The following is a 25,456-nucleotide window of genomic DNA, read 5'->3' on the forward strand; positions in this document are numbered from 1 at the left end:
TAAAAAAAAAAAAAAAAACTTTCTAGAAAAAGTACACAAAAAATCAGATTACATGAAAAAAAATTTATTTACAGAATTAATTAATTTAAAAATAATTTAAATAATAAAAATAATTTAAAAGATAAAATTAATTTACAAGAAAAATTTACTCTAAAAATTGCCATGTACAATTTACTTCTTTATTAAGATTTGTTGTCAATCTTCTGCTTTATTCAATAGCTGAGCGATGATTACAGAGGAATGATTTGACGTAACGATCCGGATCAAATTGAAGCAATGGTTTTCCATTTAGATGTATAGTCATCATAATCTGCAACGTGTTTAATTGTCAACATTATTCATTAATTTATTCACACAATATTATTCATTACGTTGAAAGCTCGCTTTCAGCGAAATTGTCTTCGACAAAATCTCAAAAATTATTAATTTTTATTTCGTATTTTATCAGAAAACTTAAATTTCTTATTCGGTTTTCACTGGCTTGCCACCGAGACGAAAGTTCTTTCACATTCCATGATTTCCAGTAGCATATGTTTACTTTCAATGGTATCATTATTTTCTTTATTTAATCACCCTGTTGCATTAATAACTTATCCTTTAAGGATAAAACAATGCATTTAATAATCTGTCACGAGATAATTTTTTTTACTTTCGATTTTGATTCCTTCAAATTCTTTCCACTTCACCCTGCTCTCAATTTTAGCTTCATAATTTCCTTCAGAATTTTTCAAATTAGCAATAGCATTCATAGTTTGAATAATTAATTGATATGCTTTTACCATTGTGATGCTGCAACTTTGTAAAGCTTCTGAAAGGTAAGGAGCTCCTGCAAGATGTCGATCATTAGCGCTAAATGGTTAAGAAATTCCAAATTTAAAAGTCCATTTAATAATCCTGGATTATTTAACTTCTGATTCAAAATGTTTGCACAAAGCGGGATGATTCCTCCAACCCACAATTGCTGTCCGCCAGCTACAAGTTGCTCACTGTCGCCCAAACACACAACCGATCTTTATAGTTTCCACATAAAGTTCTTTAGCAATCATCCTTAATTTGCGCTAGTTTTTTGGTGATTGGTAATAGTTTTTTTTTTTTTTTTTTTATTATTGCCCATATGCCATTATATTTTTGAACATTTTCTACACAGTGAAAGGCTCGACAAAGTTTCAAAATCTGCCAACATTTCATCTTGGTAAAGTTTACTTAATATCTTAGTTGCCTCAATCTCCCTTCTACGTTGCTACCATCACTAGTTCTTTGAATACAGTGCAAAATGTCGGAATCACACGGATATTCAGCTACTGTGACCATGTAAACATAGACAGGAGAAATTTACTGAAAGACATGGATCACTCACTTCTCCAAAAAACATACGCCCATTTGTCGGAGTAAAGGGGAACCACAACACAGGTTGACCAGAGGCTATAATCCATGTCGAGAATCTTCTTAATCCTCTGACTGGCTATGGAAAGCACATTGACTAGTGTGACTGCATAGGTTTTACGAACAGCACTAACATTGTGGAAAGGTAATCCCTTTCACCCTTAATTTGCACTTTCTAATTACCTAAATTGCCTCAAGGCCAGAGGTGAGAACAATGCATAGAAAGTTGTCTCTCCTAATCCATCGTTATATGGAAATTTTCTTCGTTCAACGGAAACTATTTTAAATGTAATTACCAAGGGGAATCAAAATATTCGCTATAAAAAAGTTCGTTAAACAGAGGTCCGACTGTAATTAAATCAAAAATGAAGCAATTTTAAAATACATAATTGATCGATTTCGCCATTAAAATACTGGGAATGGGGACCTCATTCGTCCCGCCGTAGTTTCCACTGTAGATTCTTAGTAATTACATCCAGGATTTCATTTGTAAAATAAATGATCATCTCGACAATGAGCTCGCAAATTTTCAAAAAAAAAAATAACAATGAGCTCTCGCGAGACCGCTATAGCTCACCACTGCACAACAGTCATGTGTGAGCAGAGAATAATCCCCATGCAATGGTTGAACATGGTTACCAACACAGGTTTAGCGTCAATGTATGGGCTGGCATTGTGGGAAATGTTTTAGTTGGACCATACATGTTGCCTGCACGTTTAGATGGATGACTCTGCATTTTCTAGAGTAAACACTTCAAGAGTTGTTGGAAGATGGTCCTCTGATTGTCCGAGCACAAATGTGGTTCCAACATGATGGCGCATCACCACATTTTCACAGCCGTGTACGTGCACACTTACATACATTTCCAGGCAGATGGATTGGTCAAGGTGGACCTGTAGACTAGCCAGCAAGGCCGCCTGATCTGACTTGTTTGGACTTTTTCTTTTGGGGATACATGAAGACTTGTGTATGAAACGCCAGTGGAGGAACTTATAGCACTGATTGTCGCAGCAAGCGCAGAGACACAAGGCAATCCTAGGAACTTCCAATGGCTACACCATTCAATGATACATCGGTGTGAGTTATGCATTGAACATCATGGTCACCAGTTTGAGCACTTCTTATGAATTGTTTTTTTCTATTTTGTATACAACAGCAAATGATTTGTATGCATTAAACTACTGAATGTGTTATTTTGATTTTTGCAACCCTTTAATAGCTTCTGCTGCTATAACGACTCATTTACGACCTATGTTTACTTGATAAAAAATTTTTGTTTTGGTACCATCTATCACAAGTTGGTTGGTAGAGTTTCTCTGCACCGTGTGTGTGTGTGTGTGTGTGTGTGTGTGTGTGTGTGTGTGTGTGTGTGTGTGTGTGTGTGTGTGTGCAGTGCTTTTTTTTTTTGTAAAAAAATAGGTGCCGGTACTCATTCTTTGCTATCAGGAAAAATTGAAAATTAAAAGGATATGAAAAGTACTCTAAATTTTTTTTTCTGATATTGTTACTTTAGTAGTAATGTTTTTAGAATAAGAACAACAAATTAAGTATATTACACAGTTTATTAAACATAAATTTATTATTCAAGTATATAAAAAAATAAGTAAAATAAGTAAAAAATAATTTAATAATAAAGTTTTTGTAGAATATTCCAAATTTTTATTAAGTTCTCATCTGACACCCTATGTCAGGGGTCGGCAACCTTTTTTAAGTGAAGAACCATTTTTGATCTAATTAAAAAAAAAAAGGAGAGAATCCGAAGAGCCGCACCTCAGCTCAAGCTGGGAGGAAGGGGGGAGGGGCGAGAGTTTAAGAAATGGAAGAGTGGGAAAGTGTTTATTAAAAAAATATATATTTTGAAATATTATTTATTAATACTGAAAAAAACGTAACAAACATCCAATTAGGTACAAATTAATGTGACTTTTGCTGATGAACTTCTTGAGTGAGTCTCTCAACATCATGTGAGTATGTGGTAATTAAACATGCTGAGCTTTAAACATGCTCGCATTGTTCAGACGACGGTTTCTTCATTTATTTTTGATATAGTCCATGTTCAAAAATATTTTCTTGCAGAAATACATTGAACCAAAAACTGAGAAGTCCAAACACAAATATTTTCGAATTTATATATGGATCCGGTAAGCTCAAACACAATCCACGCATCGAACACAATTTGGTCTGTATTTTAAACTCATCTATCGCCGTCCATTTGTTGCAATTGCAAGGGCAGCCTTTTGCCTCTCCAAATCCAAGTTTTAGGGCATTTTATTTGCACTCCACATGTCCTTGATTTTTAAGTCCTCTTAACTCCATTTCAAATTGTGCTTCATGTGAGCTGTAAATTTAAAGACTGCATTTACGTGTTAAAAGAGCTGCATGCGGCTCGTGAATCACAGGTTGCCGATCCCTGTCCTACGCCGACTTCTTTTCTTCCTCTTTGTGTGTCGGTTGCTGAATGACGTTTCCGAAGCAGCCATGAATCAACGTAATTTGCTGGATCGAAGCAGGTCAGTGGTAGGCCTACAATTTTAAGAAACAGTAGTGAAGAAACTGTTTTTGTCATCAACGAAGGGCTGGCAATTAGATTCATTTGTGAAAATCCTCGTTCACATTCACTCGATGAAATTGGTATCGTACTCCGAGTGTTCCTCAAATTCTTCAATTCTTCCAAAACCTTCTTATCAATTAGGTATCCCCAAATTGCATATCTTTCATTTAACTGTAACCTAATTGACAATTTTCTAACTTCGCTTTCACCAAATTACAACAATTCATGTTTAGAAGGATTATACCTTCGTTGTCCTCATTTTCAGTCTCTCGTCATCGGTATTGTCACTAGTTCTTAAATTTGAATTTTTTCTTCTCTTTTTTTTGAAACTGTCCAAAATGTCAGTGTCATTCGGATATTCAGGTACTGTGACCATGTAAACAGAGATAGGGAAAATTTACAGATAATTGTGGATAACGCACTTCTGCGAAACAACAGATGATTATTTGTCGGGGTAAAAGAAAATCACTTTTCTAATTCTCAAACGGAACACTTGATTCACAGAGGTGTCCAACCTACCGCCCGCAAGGAAAGTGAATTAAAACAGCATTTTAAATTTTGTTATTTATAAAAAAAACTCATTAAATGTTTTGTTCGGTAAATATAATTGTGTATTGCATTTAATAAAATTTTCGAATATTTTCTTTGAATATGGCCACTGTACGGGGAAAGGCTGGATCCATTGCAGTAGAAGATGGGCCAGGGCCCATTGGGAATACACCTTCATAGGTTTTACCAGGTACCACTAAGTTGTGGAATGCTTTAGCTCTCTTAATTCACGCAGCAGGACTAATTGCCTAAAGGACAGAAATACGAAAAGTGCGTACCAAGTTAATTCTCTCCTAATCCGTTCGCTGTATGAAAATTTTCTTCACTCAATGGAAAGTATTTTAAATGTAACTTCCAAGTGGAAGTCAAAATATTTCGCTATAAAAGGACTTCATTAAAGAGAGGTCCGACTGGGTAATTTAGAATTATAAAAATGGTTATACAGTTTAATACAGAATTATCTTTACAATAGACAGCAAAAAATGCAAATTTAGTTAAATAATTTTAAGCTTATTTGAATAGTAGGTGAACATGTGAAAAAAAATTTACAGAATATTACAAATTTCGAAGTGCATTGCATTCAAATGTCACACGTCACTGTTAATAAAGGTGCCAGTACACAGTACTGTTGCGTACCATCCCAAAAAAAGCACTTGTGTGTGTGTGTGTGTGTGTGTGTGTGTGTGTGTGTGTGTGTGTGTGTGTGTGTGTGTGTGTGTGTGTGTTTCTAAAAAGTAGCAGAAAAACTTTCTCATATGAACAATTTTTGCTTAAGAATTAGAAACATTATGTCTCCAATTCTTAACTAAAAATGATATATACAGAAACTTTGCTAGCAGGGATAAGGAGTTGATTATCCCCTTGTATAAGGCCATAGTTAAGCCACATTTTGAGTACTGTATACAGGTCTAGAGATATCACTTTAGGAAGGATTTAGATCTACTAAAACAGGTGCAAAGAAGGGCCAACAGATTGGCGAAGGGAACAAAAGGATGCTCTTACCAAAAAAGGTTTCTGTTCTGCAAACTGCAGTGTCTGGAGAGACACATGGGAGGAGACTTGTTTGAGGTATTTAAGGTCTTGAACGGATTCAGTAAGCTAAATTTTGATGGCATTCTTCCTCCTTATGAGGCTACACACGAGGGGGTATAAATTCAAATTGAGAAAAGATGTATGGAACATTAGAAAACAGGCCTTGTGCGTCGGGTTGCATTATATCATCAAAGTTTCTTGCGACGACCGACTAACTGGTTAAAATAAATTTATTAAAATAAAAATATAATATATACATAAGATAAAACAGAAATAAAATAAAAGCATTAAAATACAATAAGATAAAAGCGTTAAAATATATAGTAGCTTTTGAAGCGAAGTGCCTCTTCATCAGCTAGTCTGTAACTGACGTACTTCAGTATATATTAATGGTTACAATAGCACAAGTCAGTTGGGCATGATCATGTATCAAGAGTCTGGTGTTCACTCTGCAGTCACCGAACATTATTGGGTTGAGCAGCACAATCTTGATCCCCAATGGGGTATTGAAATCGTCGACTATTCACGTGATTACCGCAAGCACTCATGAATTAAAGCACTACACATAGCCACCAATAATAGTACTATGAATCGGACGAGGGAAGTACATTTACACCCTATTATAGAATGTACTGTATTGCAGTGTGATGAGCGCTGGCGATCATCACGTGTACGTAATTCTGCTTTACCGACACCAGACTTGTGATACATGATCATGTCCAGCTGACTTGTGCTATTGTAACCATTAATATATACTGAAATACACCATCACAGACTAGCTGATGAAGAGGCACTTCGCTTCGAAAGCTACTATATATTTTAACGCTTTTATTATATATATTTAACGCTTTTATTTTATTTCTGTTTTATCTTATGTATATATTATATTTTTATTTTAATAAATTTATTTTAACCAGTTAGTCGGTCGTCACAAGAAACTTTGATGATATAGATGTATGGAAGTTTTCCTTCAGTCTGTGGGTGGTTGATTGTCAAAAGAAACTTCCATCTGTTGTTGTTGAAGTGGGGTGATTTGAATAAATTCAAGGAAGAACTAGAAATATACTTGGAGGGGTATGGATGTGTAGTGTTTTGAGTTTTTTTTTTTTGCTTATGCTTTATAAGCTTGCTTCTTACATCATTTGCCACTAATAATACTAAAATAACAAAATTAATGTTTATATATTAAAAAATTTACAAGCTTGACCTTGAGTGCTGCACTACTTTTCTTCGTCTGCCATAAGAGCCTACCTATTCAATATAAACAATGCCAAAGGCTGCAGGTACAGCAACTAACTCATGACTTAATACACTGGCAGCCTATAAAGAATAGCAACTGAGGATGACTGTAACAGTGTACATGTTGAATTGCACACATAGCACTGAAAGAGTAATTGTTGGTTGAAGGCATACAATTGCACAGAATTCTGCCATGTACACACTTCATTCCAATGGAAGTTGCATGGAAATGTTATTGCTAGAAAATATCACAGCCGCACCAACCTTATTGTCTGTTTTTATGAAAGGAGTTTGCCACAGTGGATAAGTTACCTTGACTTCTAGGAGGAGTATGTTACAGAAACACACACACACTAGTGTGGTTAGCTTCTGTATTCAAATGCTAACTGACTGGTTTAGAAGTGGTTTGTTCCTATACAGGCTTTCCCACTGTGGTTGAAAGAGATATTGATATGTCAGGTGGTCGGGTTATTTTGGCTACATAATTCATGAGTAGAGTTTGCACGTGGAGATACAGGAGGGGAGGGTGTTTGTAGGCTTCTGTGTAGAGAATCAAAACTGGCACATTTGAAAGGCTCTAAGTGCAATGCATACATGTGGCATATAGGAACAAGCCATTTCCGTACACTTTCTCCAGGCTGAAGCATAAACAGGGTCACCAGAATCTAGTTTGGGTATGATTAGAACATGATATAAAAGCAGTAGCACATAGGACCCAATGCTAGAACAGGTATTGTTCTGAAGAGATTTAATGTCTTTCGGCAGTCAGTATGGTATATTTATCATGATCCATCAAATTTCTAGGTCTCTTATCAAACAAGAGAACTAGAAATTTGATGTTATGACTGAATGGAACTTAGTGAAAACCATGTCATAAGTCAGAGTCTGGATGTAATGATCACTTCTGGCAGAATTTTTTTTTTTGTTTAGAAAGTCAGTAGCCATTATTTTCTGCCCATTTTCCCAACTTGTTTATGGTGCATTGTATTGTTTTTCGATTAGCCATATATTTTGAGATTGACGTGAGACAGCAAGATCGTCAGAATAAAGATAAGTGTCAACTGTGTTAAGTATACATTTAGTGACAGAATTAATTCCAATTTAAATGTGGCACTAAAGAAATGTCCCGAGGGACTTCTTTTTCCCATAAATGTTTTGGAAAGCACGTTGCAAAACCGAATCTGAAATGGTCTATTACTTAACCGTATCTCAGTCTGTTGGGGTACGTACCAGCCCCAACTGGGTTCAGCAAGTTAATTCTATAATTTTTACTCTAATTACAGAGCTGAAACTCGCTATAGTTGGAGCCAGAACTGTTTTCTTGAATTTTCCCACTTAAATTTTCAAAACCTTCTATTGAATTTCACGCAAATGACAAAAATGTGACATCAAGTATGCAATTTTTTAGGCCTTTTCAATTAATTTTTTTACCCCCGCCCTAACCAGCCTAGAGCTTATGAAACCCGACACTTGATTCGTTTCTTGGTGTAAAGCGCGCGAATTTCTTTTTACGGAGAGGAGCAGTTCTGATAAACAACTCCGCGTGAATACAAGCAAAGCGTGGGAAGTATATAAACAGCTACATCGTATGGCTACATCGAGACGGTAAGGGAGAAGTGTAAATAAACAAAAGACGAACAGGAGCTACTGTTTTTGACATAAGAAGCAATAAAGCCATACAGTACCAATAACAGTTTATGGAAGGTGAACAGATCGTATATCCTATCTTCAACGTGTATTGCTCCTACGAACAGAAGATCAAGGAAATTCATCTGTTGGAAACGGGAAAAACTGGTGTAAAACTGATAACACTGCAATGCGCATTTGATAAAAAAAAAAAAAAGTTTGCTTTATTGTAATTGTTTTTAGTAAACAATATCAGAACAGCAGTTTCCTGGGTTTGATCTTCTAACCAAATTTCGAGAAAATATTTCTATTTATAGCTGCGTTATAAACTTCGAAACTGGTGCATCAAAAGAAAGAAAAAAAATCATCCGATATGAATTTCTTTCTTTCTTGAAATGTGTATTGTTCACATAACTGCAATATTTGTAACAATACAAAGCTAACATATTACAACTAACGGCTGCTCAAAAAGTATCGTTAGAAGATATTTGCTTGTTACGCTTTGATGTCTTCGCAAAGGGAGAAATTCTGTTTTAGCTCAGAAGCCGAATAAATTCACTATCCACGGTCATAATGCTGTTCTGAACTGCAATAAGCAGATAAACTCCGCTGACAAATAGACTTACTCCCCATCACTTTTATTGTTTTACTGTGGTTTTTGGCAGATGAGTCGGTGACTGCTAAATGCAGTGCGGTTTCTTGTATTCTCTCTCTCTCCTCTCTCTCTCTATTTCGGGATCTCTGACTGTGTGGTCATCACGTAATATAAACAGAAAATTTGTTTGTCGGAATGCTGCCCATCAATTATCAACTCTCTTACTGACCTTCTAATGTATGTTGTGTTCAAATAATCCACTTTGCGAAATTCGAAAGTGCTACATCAATTAGGAGCAAAAACGGTTTCCCCCAACGTAATGAATTACTTTATAGGTATAATAATGATTTTACTGACTGGAAGAAAGTGTCCACAATAAAACAATTGTACAAGGCGAAAACATGTGGTCACTCAAAGGATAAGCAATACAGCGATGTTTGAAATTTATAAAGCAGTTCACTAGCTAATATTTCCAGAGGAATTATTCTGGATTTTTTATCAAATGAGCACCAGACCAAAATTGGACTAATTAGTAATTCCGCATCCTAGGATGAACTGACTAATTAGAACCCAGCATCTGTGATGAAACGTCATGCACACCGATATCGTTTGCTACAGCAATAATATAAAGAAACGAAGCAAAATATTGTAACAGAGCTATAATGCAAAATAATGTTAGAAAGTAAAAATGCAAAATATTGCTCTCTAAAACAATTGCAGTTTCGGCATCCTAGGATGAAGCTGACTTAGAGCTGCAATGCTGTTTTTTTTTTTTTTATTATTATTATTTATTTTCTTTATTTATTTTTTGTTTTTGTATGGGCGGCTCCTAGAACAAAAGTTCATCTCAGCCTCGTTGCTCTGTTCAGTTTTTACGCATTGTCAAGGTAAGGCCAGTGTGTGTCATGAAAAAAAAAAAAAAAATCATCCCGCTTAGGAATATCCCATGTTGGATGAAGACAGATGAAAAGGAAGGCAAGAGAGAGAGAGAAAAAAAATTTTTCATCCCGCACGGGAGAAAGGGACAGGAAAGAAAAACTGCTTGTGAGCTTATGTGTGTGTTCTGTATTGTGATGTTGTATTTGGGCATTCTGGCTACCTGGAAGCAGCGATCACCTGGACGACTGCCTCCAGGTACTCGTCCCTAGCAGGAGGGCAAGATCTCCCCTACTAACTGCACGCCCTCCTCCCTGGGGAACTACTAGTAGTAGTGGCATGTGATGCAAGAAAGCAAGTGTATGAGCTTATGCAGCATCAGCCAAAAAAAAAAAAAGTTTCCCAGGGAGGAAAGAAAAACTTGTATAAGATGAAGAGAGGGAAGAAGAAAAGAGGAGAAGCACTATCCCGGCCCAGGGAAGCCCCAATCCAGGATGGATTGCTAGAACTACACGAGAAAAAAAAATAATAATAATAAAATAAAATAAAATAAAATAAATAAATAATAATAAATAAATGAAAGTTAGCACTCTGGACATTTGACAATCTCTTGGCCTTCTCCCCACCAAAAGGGTATTTTCTATTTTTCTCTCTCTCTCTCTCTCTCTCTCTCTCTCTCTCTCTCTCTCTCTCTCTCTCTCTCTCTCTCTCTCCAGGGTCGGACTAGAAAGGGTGGACTTCCTCCCCTAAGGAGTTTTATTCCCTCAAGTGAAAGAAGGGAATTGGAAATTTCATGAAAATGAACCCTGTTTTTCTTCATTCGGTGAATGGCTACTCTGTCAGCGCAAGAGAAGTGAAATTACATTTGCAGCTCAGACATTGAAACACATGACATTTTATGGTGAATTTTTTGGGCGTTGTGTGATAATAAAAATTCAATTTTTCTCTGGAAATTTTTTGATGATATCAAATGCATATCAAGGAAATATTGAAGTATTCAATAACAATTACTTACAATTTCCCAATCCCTCACTACGAGTAATGGATTGTTCTCACAATCTGTTACTAGCTGCGCATTTTTTTTTTTTTTTTCCCCGTTTGTACACCAGGTGAGATGCATGCGAAGTTCCTTCGATATCAGTTTTCGAAGTTTATAACGCAGCTATGAATAGAAATATTTTCTTGAAATTTCGTAAGAAGATCAAATATACATGCATGAAACTGCTGTTCCGATTTAGTCCTCTAGAAACAATTACAATAAAGCGAACTTTTTTTTATGAAATGTGCATTGTAGTGATCAGTTTTACGACAGTTTTTTTCTTTCCGTTTCCAGTATAGCTTCCAGTAGATGAATTTCCTTGATTTTTTTTAGTAGATAATACATATTGAAGAAAGGAAATGCAATATTTTAGTTTTTCAAAACCAATTCGTTGCAATTCTTTCGTACAACAATTACGAAAAGCAATAAAGCTACTGTTGTGAGTGAGCCATGCAAATTAGTGTTAGCAAGTAATGATGCTCAACTGTTTGTTTTCCATGAAAGTTGTTTAAAGTTTCATTTTCTCCTTGGATCACCTTGGTAACGTTAATGACGTAAGCTTGACCAGTCAATTATCTCTCTGCGTGCGTTGATTCATTTTAGCCAGAGGCGCCGAGCTGACGCACGAATTTTTGAACTAATGAAGTAACGCGTTTTATTTTCAAAGCTTGGATCTTGTTTTGCCGACATCAAAATTTAATAAATTGAAACGTGATCGTACATTTTTGCTGTTTTAGAGTGAATTAATAGTTTTTGCTGAGCGCTAAAGGTAGGAAATCAAAGAATATACTTCTGTTTATGTATATTGAGAGTTTCAATTTGGAAAATTGAGTAGAAATTATGAAAATTATTAGTTTTCTTCGGGGGCAGCAACTTTCGAGTTAGGGTTAAAAATTAGACAAAAACAGGGCGGACTCTGACCGGGTTAAGAAGTTTTAGGTGAATTTTGAAAAAGCCCACAGACCAAACCTATGTAGAACTTAAAGAATGCCATATCATCATATCATGTGGCATGCTTCTACATCCCATGATCCATCTCGTATCAAAAGCTTTTGATAGACTGATGTGCAGCAAGACCATCAGCATAAATATAAGCGTCAATTGTGTTAGGTATACATTTAGTGACAGAATTAATTCTGATTGAAAACAGAGTGGTACTAAAGAAATGCCCCGAGGGACATCTTTTTTCCATAAATGTTTTGGAAAGCATGTTGCAAAATCAAATCTGAAATGGTCTATTACTTAAGCAGTTTTAGGTGAATTTTGAAAGGGCCTACAGACCAAACCTATGTAGAACTTAAAGAATCCCATATCATATCATGTGGCATGCTTCTACGTCCCATAATCCATCTCGTATCAAAAGCTTTTTCAATGTCAAAGCAAATCACACATATCACTATTTTAAATAAAATTTCAGATTTATGTTCATGCTTTAACCAAGAGATCAAGTGGTGACCTGTTCTTACAAAATTCATACTGATTTTACTCAATAAGTGGTTTGCTTCAAGGGAACCGTAAGTTTGTAGTAAGGGAACTGTTAAGCTGAAAGTTTGTTTTCTAGAATTTTTCCTAGTAAGTGCAATAGGATAGTAGTTTGTAGTTGGTGAGATCCTTTTCAACTTTTGGCAAGGTCAAAGCAACAGCATGATCCCAGTTGTTAGAGTAGGAGTTTTCTAAGAATATTCTATTGTAAATTTGTAATAATACACCAAGTGAATGTTAAGTTTTCAATCACTGAATAACAGATTCCGTCAGGATCAGCAAAATTTAGCTTGAACCTGGTTAAAGGTTTATTATATGGTAGATTACAGGTAGAATTAAAATTTTGTTTGAATTTCTGTTTGTGTCTAAAAGAACAATATTCTGTTTGTGTCTAAAAGAACAGTATTCTGTTCTTTTTTATTTGAAGTCTTCATTCCACTAAATTTTGCCACCACCATCAAATTTTAGTGGAACTTGGGAGTAATTGTGAAATCTGATATGAAGTTTTCTGAATACTGCAGACAGGCTACCAGAGCAAGTCATGGGGTATTGTCAATGATATACAGGAATTTTGCTAGTAGGAAAAAGGAGGCGATTATCCCTTTGTATAAGGAAATGGTCAGGTCATGCCTTGAGTACTGCGTACAGGTCTGGAGGCCTCATTTTAGGAAGGATGTAGAGTTGCTTGTGTGAGTACAGAGAAGGGCAACAAGATTCGTGAGGGGAACGAAGGGGGTCCTCTTAGCAAGAAAGGCTTAAGTTCAGCAAATTTGCAGCATCTGGAGACCAGGCACCTTCGAGATTTTCTGAGGGTTGAGGGTTGATGATCGTCCTGTGTGTAGACATTGATGATCTGTGTGTAGACATTGATGTGTAGATGATCTGACTGAGGTGTATAAGACCTTGAGTGGGTTGAGCAAGCTCGATGCTGAGGGGATTCTTCCTCTTGCTCAGATTACAAACCTGAGGGGCATAGATTTAAATTGAGGAAAAACAGTTGTAGAACACGTGCGGAAATTTCTCTTTAGCCAGCAGGTGCTGATTGCTGGAACAAACTTCCATCTGTGATTGTGGAAGTTGATAGCTTAAATAAATTCAAGGAGGAACCGGACAAACTTTTAGAGGGAATGGATGTGTGAAATGGTTTTGTTTTGTTTTTTCCCCGCTGATGCTACATAAGCTTGCTTTCTTGCATCACATACCTCTACTACTACTCCTACCACTATTAAGTTTTAAAACAGGATTCATAATTGGTTACATCTGAAACGGCCTTAAAAGATACCTCTAAGGTATTAGCAATGTCAGGAGATTCTGAAATTTCTTGTACTTTCCAGTGTAACAATGGGGTTGCAATGGCGGATATTTACATGAATTTCCTAATCTTATTTGAAACTGCCCTTATTTTAGTGCAATCTATTATGGTTATGATGTACTGAGCCCATACTACTTTTTACTTTTACACCTTATCAATCAAGCTTTGACTGCTGCCTTATAATATTGGATTAAATTAACAGTTGTGGGATGTTTACAAGAAATATTCCAGTATCCTGTTCTTTTTTCTTTGAAGTCATCATTCCACTAAATTTTGCCATCACCATCCAATTTTAATGGAACATTTTGGTATAATAGAAGATTTTGGTATTTAGCAGCCACTATTATCTGACAAGTCACATAATCAACTGCAAAATCAATTGAGAGGGTTTGAATATTGTATTCATTCAGATGAACTAGCCATTTATACTCTGACCAATTGGCCAGGTTAATTTTCAAATCAATCAAATTTCGCTGGCAATGTATATAGCACAAAAATATAGACTATTTTAGGGGGATATCCAAAACTGCCCAATCAATAAATGGAAAAATATTGGGAAACATAAGAACAAGTTTATTGCTAAGCTGAATCTGGTAGGTAGGTAGGTGAACATACAAATGATCATTTTGTTGAAAAGAGTTAAGTTTTGTTTTTCCACAAGTTTTTCAATTAACTGCCCTCTCATGCCCAAATTTAAAGAGCATCACAGGGTCATCCCTATATAATACAAATAGGGGGAAGAAATTAATCAACTAAATCACCAAGTTCTGTACAGGTAAATTTTGATTATGTGAGAGATATAATGAAACAAGTGTTACCATTATACAAAATATGCTAATGCCTCTAAACATGTTTGCAGAGGTATTAGTCTGGATGGAACACAAGATTACTACTACATATCTTTACTCACATTTGTAAATATTAAACTTTAACTGCTACTGTCAGTCCATTTGCCTAATTTTTCTAAATCTCGCTGTAGTAGCATACCTTGATTACTGTCAATAACCAGCCTGCCAACTTTTGCAGAGGTTAAGCCTCATGCACCTTCTTCAATATCATTAATAAATATACAAGGTATAATATTAAATAATCAGACTGCCTTTAGAGCCACTATACACCAAGTACCACCTGTGAAACAAAGGCACAGCAGTTGACCTTGACCAACCTTTCCCTAGTTGTTGTCTGCCAAGTCAAATTCCAACATGCTCATTCGCTTTGCAGTGAAGACAGATTTCATTACCTTGTGTTTTTGCAGTTTGCTGGTAAAATGACAAACAAAAGGCTCAAACAAGGAATCTTTAGTTTTCTTTAGTTTTGTTAAAATATTTTTAACGAAACTAAAGAAAACACCAACTAAAGGTTATGAGTTGTTACATCAAGTTTATGGGGAAGATACTATGTTAAGAGCTTGCATGTTTGAATGACAAAGATTTTTTGAAGGAAGAGAAAATGTGGAAGATGATTAATGACTGGGCTATCCAGTATTGGAACACTGATGAAAATGGGTCAAGACACTGATTACAAGTAATCGTTGTTTAAGGACTACAATGGCTGCAGCACAACTCAAAAAGGACCACCCATATAAATTTTAATTGAAAATATACACATGAGAAAAGTGTGTGCAAAGCTGGTGTCAAAAAAATTTTGAATGAAGATCAAAGAATGAGAGAACTCCAAAGTTTGTGAAGTTGTTTTGGAAAAAAATCCAATCCAGACTTTCTCAGTACTGTAATTACTTGCAATGAAAGTTGGCTGTTCCAATACAACACAGAAACTAGAGGACAATCAATTCCCAAGACCCAAAAAACAAGAATGTCAAAATTAAAAATGAAAACCATACATTATGTTTTCTTTGATATTAAAGGAAGTATTATGGCTGAATACATTCCACCAAATTAGATTATGAATTAAACATACTATAATTAAGTTCTGACATGGTTCTGTGAAAAAATTCAAAGGAAGAGACCTGAATTGTAGACAGATGGTTGGATGCTCTATCAAACCACAAAAAAATTTTTGCCAACTTCTGGACAAAAAAAAAAAAAAATCCCTGTTTGTGAATATGCATCCTATTCACCAGACTTAACCCCTTGTGACTTTTTGCTCTTCCCTAAACTGAAAACTGTACTGAAGGGAACCCATTTTCAGTCAATTGAAAACATTCAGAAAAAACGACCAAAGGGTTAAAACAACCAAAGACTTACAGAAATGTGACTGTGCTTGGATGAAATGTATTAAACAATGTGTGCAAACCAAAGGCAATTATTTTGAAAGGGGATAACTTGTACGTTAGGAAATATTTCATTATATTTATTTTATTGCAACAGCCTCATTATTTAATACCCACGCCTCATAAAAAACAACAATGGGCCGAACATTGAACTAATAACATTAATCCTTGAAGAGCTGTGTCCATTAATAACCACTTGTCTTCTCCTCCCTCTTAACCAACCCTTTATCCATAGCAATAACTTTCCCTTAATGCCACACTACTCCATTTTGTACTTATGTGCAACAATATCAAAAGCTTTCCTGAAATCCGAGTAAAGTGGACCCCCACTTTACGATATTAATCTATTCCAGAGACACCACCGTACCATGAAAATATCGTAATGTGAACCCAAAACACATTGTTTTTTGGTAATTCATTCCAAAACCTTGGAAGTTGAAATTTTTGCTATATAACTAAGTTAATTTCTCTCTCTAAAAGGCAATTTTTATAATAGAAGTTGTACATATTGATTAAAACTAATATATCGATTAAAGCACAACACAAAAAAAATCACTTCTACTAAAGGATGTGAAAACAAAACACGCAGCCAACACATTTACAAACGATACTATTGGCTGAGAGGAAGGAACATTTGGTCTGTCGGAGACCATCGTAAGCCCATCTCATCGTAAAGTGAAATAAGCAGGCACCGGAAAGAAGTGGAACCAGCTGCTTTAATTTCTAAAATAAATTCAAATCGTTAAAATGCACTACCCTTCCATCGTTATCATATGTTTGGTTATAAGAATCAATTTTGAATGCCTTTCTGATATTTTTCTAAAGCGCATTTCTGGAGATCACTACCATAAAACAATAAAAACAATTTGAACTTTCCAGTTTATTGTGCTTTTCTAATTGTGCAATTGATTATTAATGGGTAGTAAACTCGACCTTATTGCACTTGCGATAATACCAATAGCTGGAAATGTGTTTTCTCTTCACTGAAATCTTCAATCATATAAAAAAACACAAATAAATTTTCGGAATCTTCCCTCTTCATTCCTATTTTTTTAAGAAAACTTCGTATCTCAATTGCACGTATCAAGTTAGTTGTGATTTTTGCGTGCCATGTTCTTTGTTATTGATTGCTTATCTCTTTTGTTTTAAATTTTACAACACCCCCCCCCCCACCACAAAATGTCAGTGAACAGAAATATCAACTAGTTAGTATGTACATATTACAGTATGTATTAATTAAGCTATGTACTTAAGCATAAATTTATTTTTATTTTGCTAACTTGTGGAAAATATCCTTCAGATTTTCATGTATCATTTAATTTTGTTAATCAGTAAGATAATAAAGTGTAAATTTGTGCTTGCTTTATCTCTTTACTTTTATAGCCTGTGGATAATATTCCTCCTATTCTCGCTTATTAGACTCATTTAATAGAATTAAAATTCAATTAGCAAATGTGTCACAATGACCGGTGCTTACCAGATATCGTATAGTAAATGGTCTTTTATTACGGACAGTCCATCATAAAGTGATTTGATCGTATAGCAAACCAATCTTAAAGCGGGGTTACACTGCATATGATATCAAAATTATTTTTTGCATCCAGTTCCTTAGTTCCTTTTTTTACTGCATCACAGTATCCAATTAGACCGGTCAAACAAAATTATCCCCTTAACAAATCCATGATGTGCCTGCAGTATAATTGCATTCCTCTCTATCCTGCATTACTCCTTTAATCACTGACTCCATTATTTTCATTGGAAAAGAAGCTAAGCTAAGCTAACAGGTCTGTTATTACTCATATAATCTTTTTATCCCCCTTTATGAATTCAAAATACATTCACACATATCCTTTCCACAGACACCTTCCTTGAATCCAAAGATGCTCTCATAATTATGACTAAAGGATTGTTTATCTCCTCTGCTGCCTCCTTGAATATAACTGGATAGGTCCCATCCACCCCAGGCACCTTTTTTAATATTTACCTTCAATAATTTCTCTTCTACTTTCCTCTCAGTTATAACAAAATCGTTTCAACTTCTAAGCATAGAATTTTTCATGTGTAAATAGAGACATTGTATAACAAAACATTACGGGAATCCTACTGTCTCGAAACTTGATACTAGATGTGTTGGACGGGCAACTTGTGTAATTGAGACCCGCTAATATTCATAAAATCAGATAAATGCTAACTTACTGTGATTTTTCTCTTGTAGAGGATCTGTGCCCTCATTTTGAATTTAAATCAATGGTTTGAATTTAAACCAAATAAAAATAGAATAATAAATAGGATGTATAGGATATTAAGAAATATTACAGAAATATATTTTAAGTCAGGAATTCTCTTACCTGAGATTTTTTTCAGGAATAACTGCATCCAGTTAAGATGCAATTAGAATAGATGGAAACAGTATTGAAAGACCTGCTTAAAGATTGATGAAGGCTTTTCATTTATACCATCTTCAATATCTTATTCAGTATGTCAGCAACCTGAGCAGGATCATCAAAAGTTAAACCAACAACAAAATGGACTAATGTATTTCCACCCCCTAGCTTCTAATGTTAACATAAGCAAACAAGTTTGCATTCTTTGCCACAGACTTTTTGTAACTGCCTTAGCTTGTCTCACCTCCTTTGTGACTTGATTGCAGACTAGTTTATATCTACCATAGACTTATATATCACCTGATATTTTACAATGCATTTTTTTCTCTGCACATGACTCTCATCAGTTCATCTGACATCCATTTAGGTCTAAGAATTGAAGAGTTTTTCTTAGTTGGTATGAAAAGCCTGGTAACTTCTACAATTATTTCCCTTAATGCTTCCCATTTAGAATTTGCTTTTAGTAACATCATCAGTTGGTCCCACTGCATAGAATTTAAAAACTGCTTGTTTCTGTAAATGAGACCAACTGCTTGTCTTTGTAAGGGAGACTACATGGCCTCCCTTACAAAAGCAAGAGCTCCTTTGATTTTTCAAGAGCTCTGCCTTTAATTTTTCTGCAGAAAAGAAAGAAATCATGCAACACACACTTGAGACTGCAACTGTACTTACAGTCACTCCCTATTCATGCCTGTCTATCATCATCACTAACTGCATAGATAGCTATACACGGAGATTGTAATATTCTTTGGAAAGATTGCAGAACACCATTCCTGGTCTTATTCTAGACTGTTCTTTTTTAGGATTGTTATATTACTCTTGTTCTTCAATTTTTACTTAGGATAGAGTTCACTGTGGAAGACTCAGAATGTAATAGTATTTAAAAACAATTATGCAGAATCCCATAAAGAAACATCTTTGAAACAGTATATTCTCTACATTGCTGCTGTTTTGGTTTTTAGGAGCATTAGCAACTAAGGCCATATTGCTCTGGGATATGCGGAGGCCATTCCCTGACCTTTCCACATCCTCCATATTTGGTGGCGATGGGCTCGAACCCCGGTCTAATCAAGAATATTCTCTACATTGTGACTCATCCTCGCTCCTGAAGATATCTGTGGTAACAACTAGTCAGACTTGCTTCATTAGTGTTAGGGGCATATGAAATCTTTCTGAGTGAGATTTTCAAGTGTATGCAAGTTTTCCAATTATATATATACAGTAAACCCCCACTATTTGCAGTTTCGTCTATTCATGGTCGCTGATTTAATATAAAATGAAACCAAAAAAAATGTGAATTTTAAAGTGCCACGAACATTTTCCGCCATAAAAAATATGGGCGTGGCTAAAATCATCTTGCCCGGTCAAAACAGTGCTCAGTGCGTGGGGGAGAGGGATGACAATTGTGAGTGCAGATGTTTCCCACTAATCCTTGTTCGATGTGTTATGCGCTTGTCATGGAAGATTTCGTTGTTTGCTTTTAATTGCTATGCTTACAAAAGTAAAAATCTACCATTTTGCAATGTGTTAACAGTTAAAAGAAAGCGACTTTATTGTGGACAAGTTCTCTTCTAACCCCTACGAAAATATGGTTACAAATAACAAGCAAATTGTGAAAAGATCAAAGGTGATGACATTAGTGAGTAAAACTGAATTATTAGACAAAACTTTTCATGGTGATAGCGTCACATCAGTGGCAAAACAAAATCAATGTGTCAATGGTATGATCAATCAAGAAATCAAAAGAAAAAATCTGCCATAGTGGCTGTGAAAACATGCTAACTGCTTCAAAAATTTGCTCTGTAACTCGTGATGTTAAATTAAAAAAAATGGAAAAGGCTTTAAATCTGTGGATAGAAGACTAAACTCAAAATAAAATTCCGTTAAGTTCCCTCGTCATTCGAGAAAAGCAAAACACCTTTATCAACCCTTTAGCGAAAATGGTGATAGCATTGGTGGGATAAGTTTTTTAGCTAGCAAAGGCTGGTTTGAAAGGTTTAAAAATCGATATGGCCATCATAATGTGAAACTTGTAGGTGAGTCTGCATCAGCGGATTTCATGACTGCAGAAAGTTTCCCGACTGAATTAAAAAAAATTAATTACAGACAAAGGATATGTTCCCGCACATGTTCAATGCAGACGAAATTGGGTTGTTTTGGAAGAGAATGTCAGCCAGTACATACTTAACACAAAATAAAAAATTATTGTTATTTGGTTTTTTTTTTTGAGCATTAGCAACTAAGGCCATATTGCTCAGGAGATATGCAGTGGTCGTTCCCTGACCTTTCTGCATCCTCCGTATTTGGTGGGCACGAACTTGAACCCCGGTCTAATCAAGAAGTATGTGCTACACACTGCTCTCCTGCCCACCTGGCTATGGAGGCAGCGAAAAATTATTGAGACTCATGTAGACGAACTTACAATAGAAGAGTTGGGTAAATTAGTGACAAGGTCAAATGTGAACCAAAATAATCCTGAGGAGGAAGATCTCGGCATTGTTAGACCAAAATCAAATAACAAATCATTAAAAGGAAATCTTTAGCCTCTCCATACAACTTTCAGAAAAGGTGGTGGAAATGGATGCTAATTTGGAAAGAAGTATCAAGTTTAAACGAGATCTAGAACAATTACTCTTGCCATACAGAGAAATCCAAAAAGAGCTCAATTAAAAAAATGAAGAAACAAACTTCGATTGTGAGTTATTTTTCACCCAGCAACCCATATTCTTGATATGTTTTTGAAAGATGATTCGAATTTCTAATAAAATGTTACATTTAATATTAAATTGTTTCTTATTTTCATGTCGATACCTTATGCTTGTATTTCACTATAATATTATGTTGGCACATATACAGTAATATATAAAAAAAAAAAAAAAAAAAATTTTAGACTAGTTTTTCTTATAATTTCATACTTTGGAACAGAACTCTTTTATTACTAAGCGCACCATAAACTCAGTATTCGCATTTTCAGTATTCACGCCATTTCTCAGGAACGTAACCCCTGCGAATAGTGGGGGTTTACTGTATTAAACTTACAGAAAACCAAAGCAGTATTAAATCTCAATAAACTAATTTTAGTGAAATTAATGCTTTTATAAAAAAAAAAAAAAATCATACTTGATCATGCAAAATTTGCCTATTCTGTTCACTTTCTTCACAAAGATTGACTAGGCGGTGCACAACATATGAAGTTACATCTATCCACTGGGGAAACTGCATTCTATTCACAGACCTCGTGAATGAAACTAAAATTTCCATGATCACACCGCAAACTTGTTTGTGATAAATTATATTCTTAGGATAATGTCCTCTTCGATTAATGTGTAAACGATCTAGGGCTAACAACAAAAAAGAAGAAAAATAATAATTAAAAGTTTAAAAAATGCTGTACATTTCAATATCCAACAAGTCACAAGATAAAAGCAATAACAAACAAAAGCAATTTAATACTTAAAATATGAATAACTATAACAAATTGTGCATAACATATCAGATATAAAACTAATACCTGTGTTTACTGGCATGATAAGATATTAATTTTTTGATATCTACAGCAGAGAATGCAATGAATGTAAGGAAAGCACATTATTTCAAATCACTAGCAACAGAAACTACCTGAAACCATCCCAGTTTTTCTTTTTCTTTTTTTTAATTTCACATGTAGGGTGTTATTATTACACCCACCACATCCATTAAAAAAAAAATCTGATCTGACCTAACTATTCCATGACATTATGTAGGGACAATAATAATAATAATAATTAAATTATGCTTTTTAACAATATAGTGTAATCTGTGTTCCTAATTACTGATGCTAATCCAACTTTGTTAATGTTTAAAAGCCATCAATAAACATTGCAATAAAATTACAATATTATAAGGTCACCAAAAATCTTGGGGCTGAAACAAACTCACACTGTGTGTGCACACATGCATGCACATGAAATTCTTAATATCTTCGTTTTTAAGTTTTTAAAATCATTAAGTGCACTGAACTTCTCTTTTTTATGTACTTCATAAATTTATGGACACTTGGTGACTTTGCTTCCCATTAATATCTAAACCTTCAATCATCTTACTTCAACAGGATGCTGACGGCCATTCATCGCAAACAATTCCGTTTGCACAGCAATACCAACAATGGACCCCAGCTAAGTGGCAACGGGTGGCCTTCTCCAATGAGTCAAGGTTTCCACTCCACCGAGTGGATGGATGGATGGATGGTGGCGCAAAACCTCCAAGAACAGACAGCCGGACACGATTGTTGGCAGGAGGCAGGCTGGTGGAGGCACCGTTATGGTCTGGGGAATGTTTTCATGGCATGGCTTGGGTCTGCTGATACCTCTGGAGGGCACCCTGAACACAAATAGAATCATAGCCAATCACCTACACTGGTGTTCAAAGAAAGAGCATTGCCCTTTAAAATTGTAATTGTCGCCCGAATAACATTAGTATGTGGCAATATTTCTTACAGATTGCATCAGATAAGATTGTTTGTTTGTTATTTGGTTTTTAGGAGCATTAGCAACTAAGGCCATATTGCTCCGGGGATATGCGTTGGTCATTCCCTGACCTTTACGCATCCTCCGTATTTGGTGGTGATGGGCTCGAACCACGGTCTAATCAAGAAGCGTGTGCTACGCACTGCTGCTCCTTCCCACCTGGCTACGGAGGCACCCATCAGATAAGATTGACACGTGCAGATGATGACGTAATATTGCATCAGCTGTTACTTTTAGCTATATAAGCACGCTCTGCAAGAGTTGCAGTCATTCGTTTCTTGTGTCAGGATGGCAAGTTACATGCAGTTGACGCCACAAAGAAAGAGTGCTATTGTTGCTTTACATGAGGAAGGATGTTCTTCCCATCATATTGCTTATAGAGTATCTTGTAATCAGTCAAGAGTGAGTAGATTTCTTTTCAAACTCAAGAATACTGGTTCTGCTGATAGGAAAAGGAACCGAATGCAAATGAGTCTCTAAGCCAAAACAGGATCGTGTTTTGAAGTGCTTATGCCTTAAAAACTGTAAAGCTTCTCTGTCTGAGCTGAAAAGAGAATGGGAAGAACACACAGGAGTGGTAGCAAGTGCAGTAACAATCAGAATATGCCTCTTAAAAAATGGACTTGTAGCCCATTGTACTAAAAAGAAGCCCCTCCTCACATAAAAAATGAAAAAGGCCCGATTAATTTGGTGTAAGGAGCATGTCAAATGGATCCCTGAGCAGTGGAAGACAGTTATTTTCTCAGATGAGAAGAAATTCAACCTGCATGGCTCTGATGAAAGACAAATGATTTGCCATAGATGTGGTGAAGAATACCATCAAGACTGTATGGTGTCTACAGTGAAATTCCCTACCAGCCAAACGATATAGGGGTGCATTACATATCACCTGCAGTTTATAAAAGGTTTCGTAAATGCCAATGGATACTTGGATATATATTGGAAGGCAAATTGCTGCCAACCATTAGAAAACAGGCCTTTTGCATCAGTTTGCATATCATCCAAGTTTCTTGCGATAAACAACTAACTGGTTAAAATTAAATTAATTAAAATAAATAAATGATATATACATAAGATAAAACAGAGATACAGAGATAAAATAATATAAAAGCATTAAAATACAATAAGATAAAATATTATAATAAAAGCTTTAAAATTTTTTAGAAACATGACACGAAGTGCCTCTTCATCAGCTAGTTGGTGAATGGTGTACTTCAGTATATACTGATGGTTGCAATAGCAAAAATCAGCTGGGCATGATCATGTATCACGAGTCTGGTGTCAGTAGACGTACTGTCTCAAAAGAGACTCTGACCCACATGATGTTGCCAGCAGGTAGGTCAGGATCCTCTGGGGGCCCATTCCGGAGGGGCAGACAAAAAAGAAAGAGAAAGGAAAGAAAAGAAAAAAAAAAAAAAAAACACCACCCATGGTGTTGGTAATGGGGAAAAATAAATAAATAAATAAAAAAAAATAAAATAAATAAATAAAAAAATAAAACAAAACAAAAAAAAATGATATACAGTAAACCCCCGCTATTCTGTATATTACTGTATATTTAATGATATACAGTAAACCCCCGCCGAAAACGCGAATACTGAGTTATTGCTCCCATAGTAATAAAGGGGTTCCGTTCCAAAGTATGAAATATATAAGAAAAACTAGTCTAAAATTTTGTCTATATGTACCTTCATAACATGACTATGTACATAGACAGTACATAGTGAAATGCAAGCATATGGCATCGAAATGAAAATAAGAAACAATTTAATATTAAATGTAATATTTATTAGAAATTTCAAACCAGCGCCTTTGCTAGCAAAAAAACTTATCCCACCAGTGCTATCACCAGTTTCGCTAAAGTGTTGATAAAGGAGTTTTGCCTTTTCACGAATGATGAGTGAACTTAACAGAATTTTATTTTGAGTTCGGTCTTCTATCCACAGATTTAAAGCTTTTTCCATTTTTTTTTTTCTAATTTAACATCATGAGTTACAGAGCAAATTTTTGAAGCAATTAGCGCTTTTTCACGGACACTACGGCAGATTTTTTCTTCCGATTTTTGGATTGATCGTGCCGTTGACTCATTGATTTTATAATGTTTTGCCACTGAAGAGAGACACTTTCACCGTTAGAAATTTTATCTAATAACTCAATTTTATTCGCTAATGTCATCACCTTCTTTGCTATTTTCACATTTCTCTTGTTATTCGTAGCCATATTTTTGTAGGGGTTAGAAAGAACTTGTCCACAATAAAGTCACTTTCCTTCCGTTAAAAAACTCGAAAAGGTCGTTTTACACTGCAAAATGGTAGATTTGTCATTTTTGTAAGCATATCAATTTATAAATTGATAATGGCTGCAGTTTACCTTTTACTGAAAAAATATTGCGCATCAAGGGAAAAAAATAAACGCAAAGGTAAAAAAAAATTATAATAAGATCAATTTATAAGCATATAAATTAAAAGCAAACGACGAAACCTTGCATGGCAAGCGCATAACACATACCGAACAAGGATTAGCGAGAAACATCCACGCTCGCGATTTTGTCAACAATCTCCCCCCACCCACTGAGCGCTGTTTTGACTGGCAAAGATAATTTTAGCCACGCTCATGTTTTTTTATGGCGGAAAATATTCATGGCGCTTTAAA

The 25,456-nt window shown here is 35.3% G+C and overlaps 1 protein-coding gene across 1 annotated transcript in view; it reads right to left on the minus strand.

Moving 5' to 3' along the window:
- The window catches only part of LOC150084631 (lysosomal-trafficking regulator-like), a 686,318-nt gene that overhangs the window by 531,234 nt on the left and 129,628 nt on the right, over positions 1-25,456 (minus strand). Inside the window, exon 10 of the mRNA XM_090376308.1 lies at positions 21,420-21,640. Within this exon, the coding sequence (XP_090232434.1) occupies positions 21,420-21,640 (221 nt within the window). The remainder of the gene's footprint in view (positions 1-21,419; positions 21,641-25,456) is intronic.

Source organism: Mastigoproctus giganteus, chromosome 6 (genome assembly GCF_048544385.1).
Source record: "Mastigoproctus giganteus isolate SK-2022 chromosome 6, ASM4854438v1, whole genome shotgun sequence".
Classification (NCBI taxonomy): Eukaryota; Metazoa; Arthropoda; class Arachnida; order Uropygi; family Thelyphonidae; genus Mastigoproctus; species Mastigoproctus giganteus.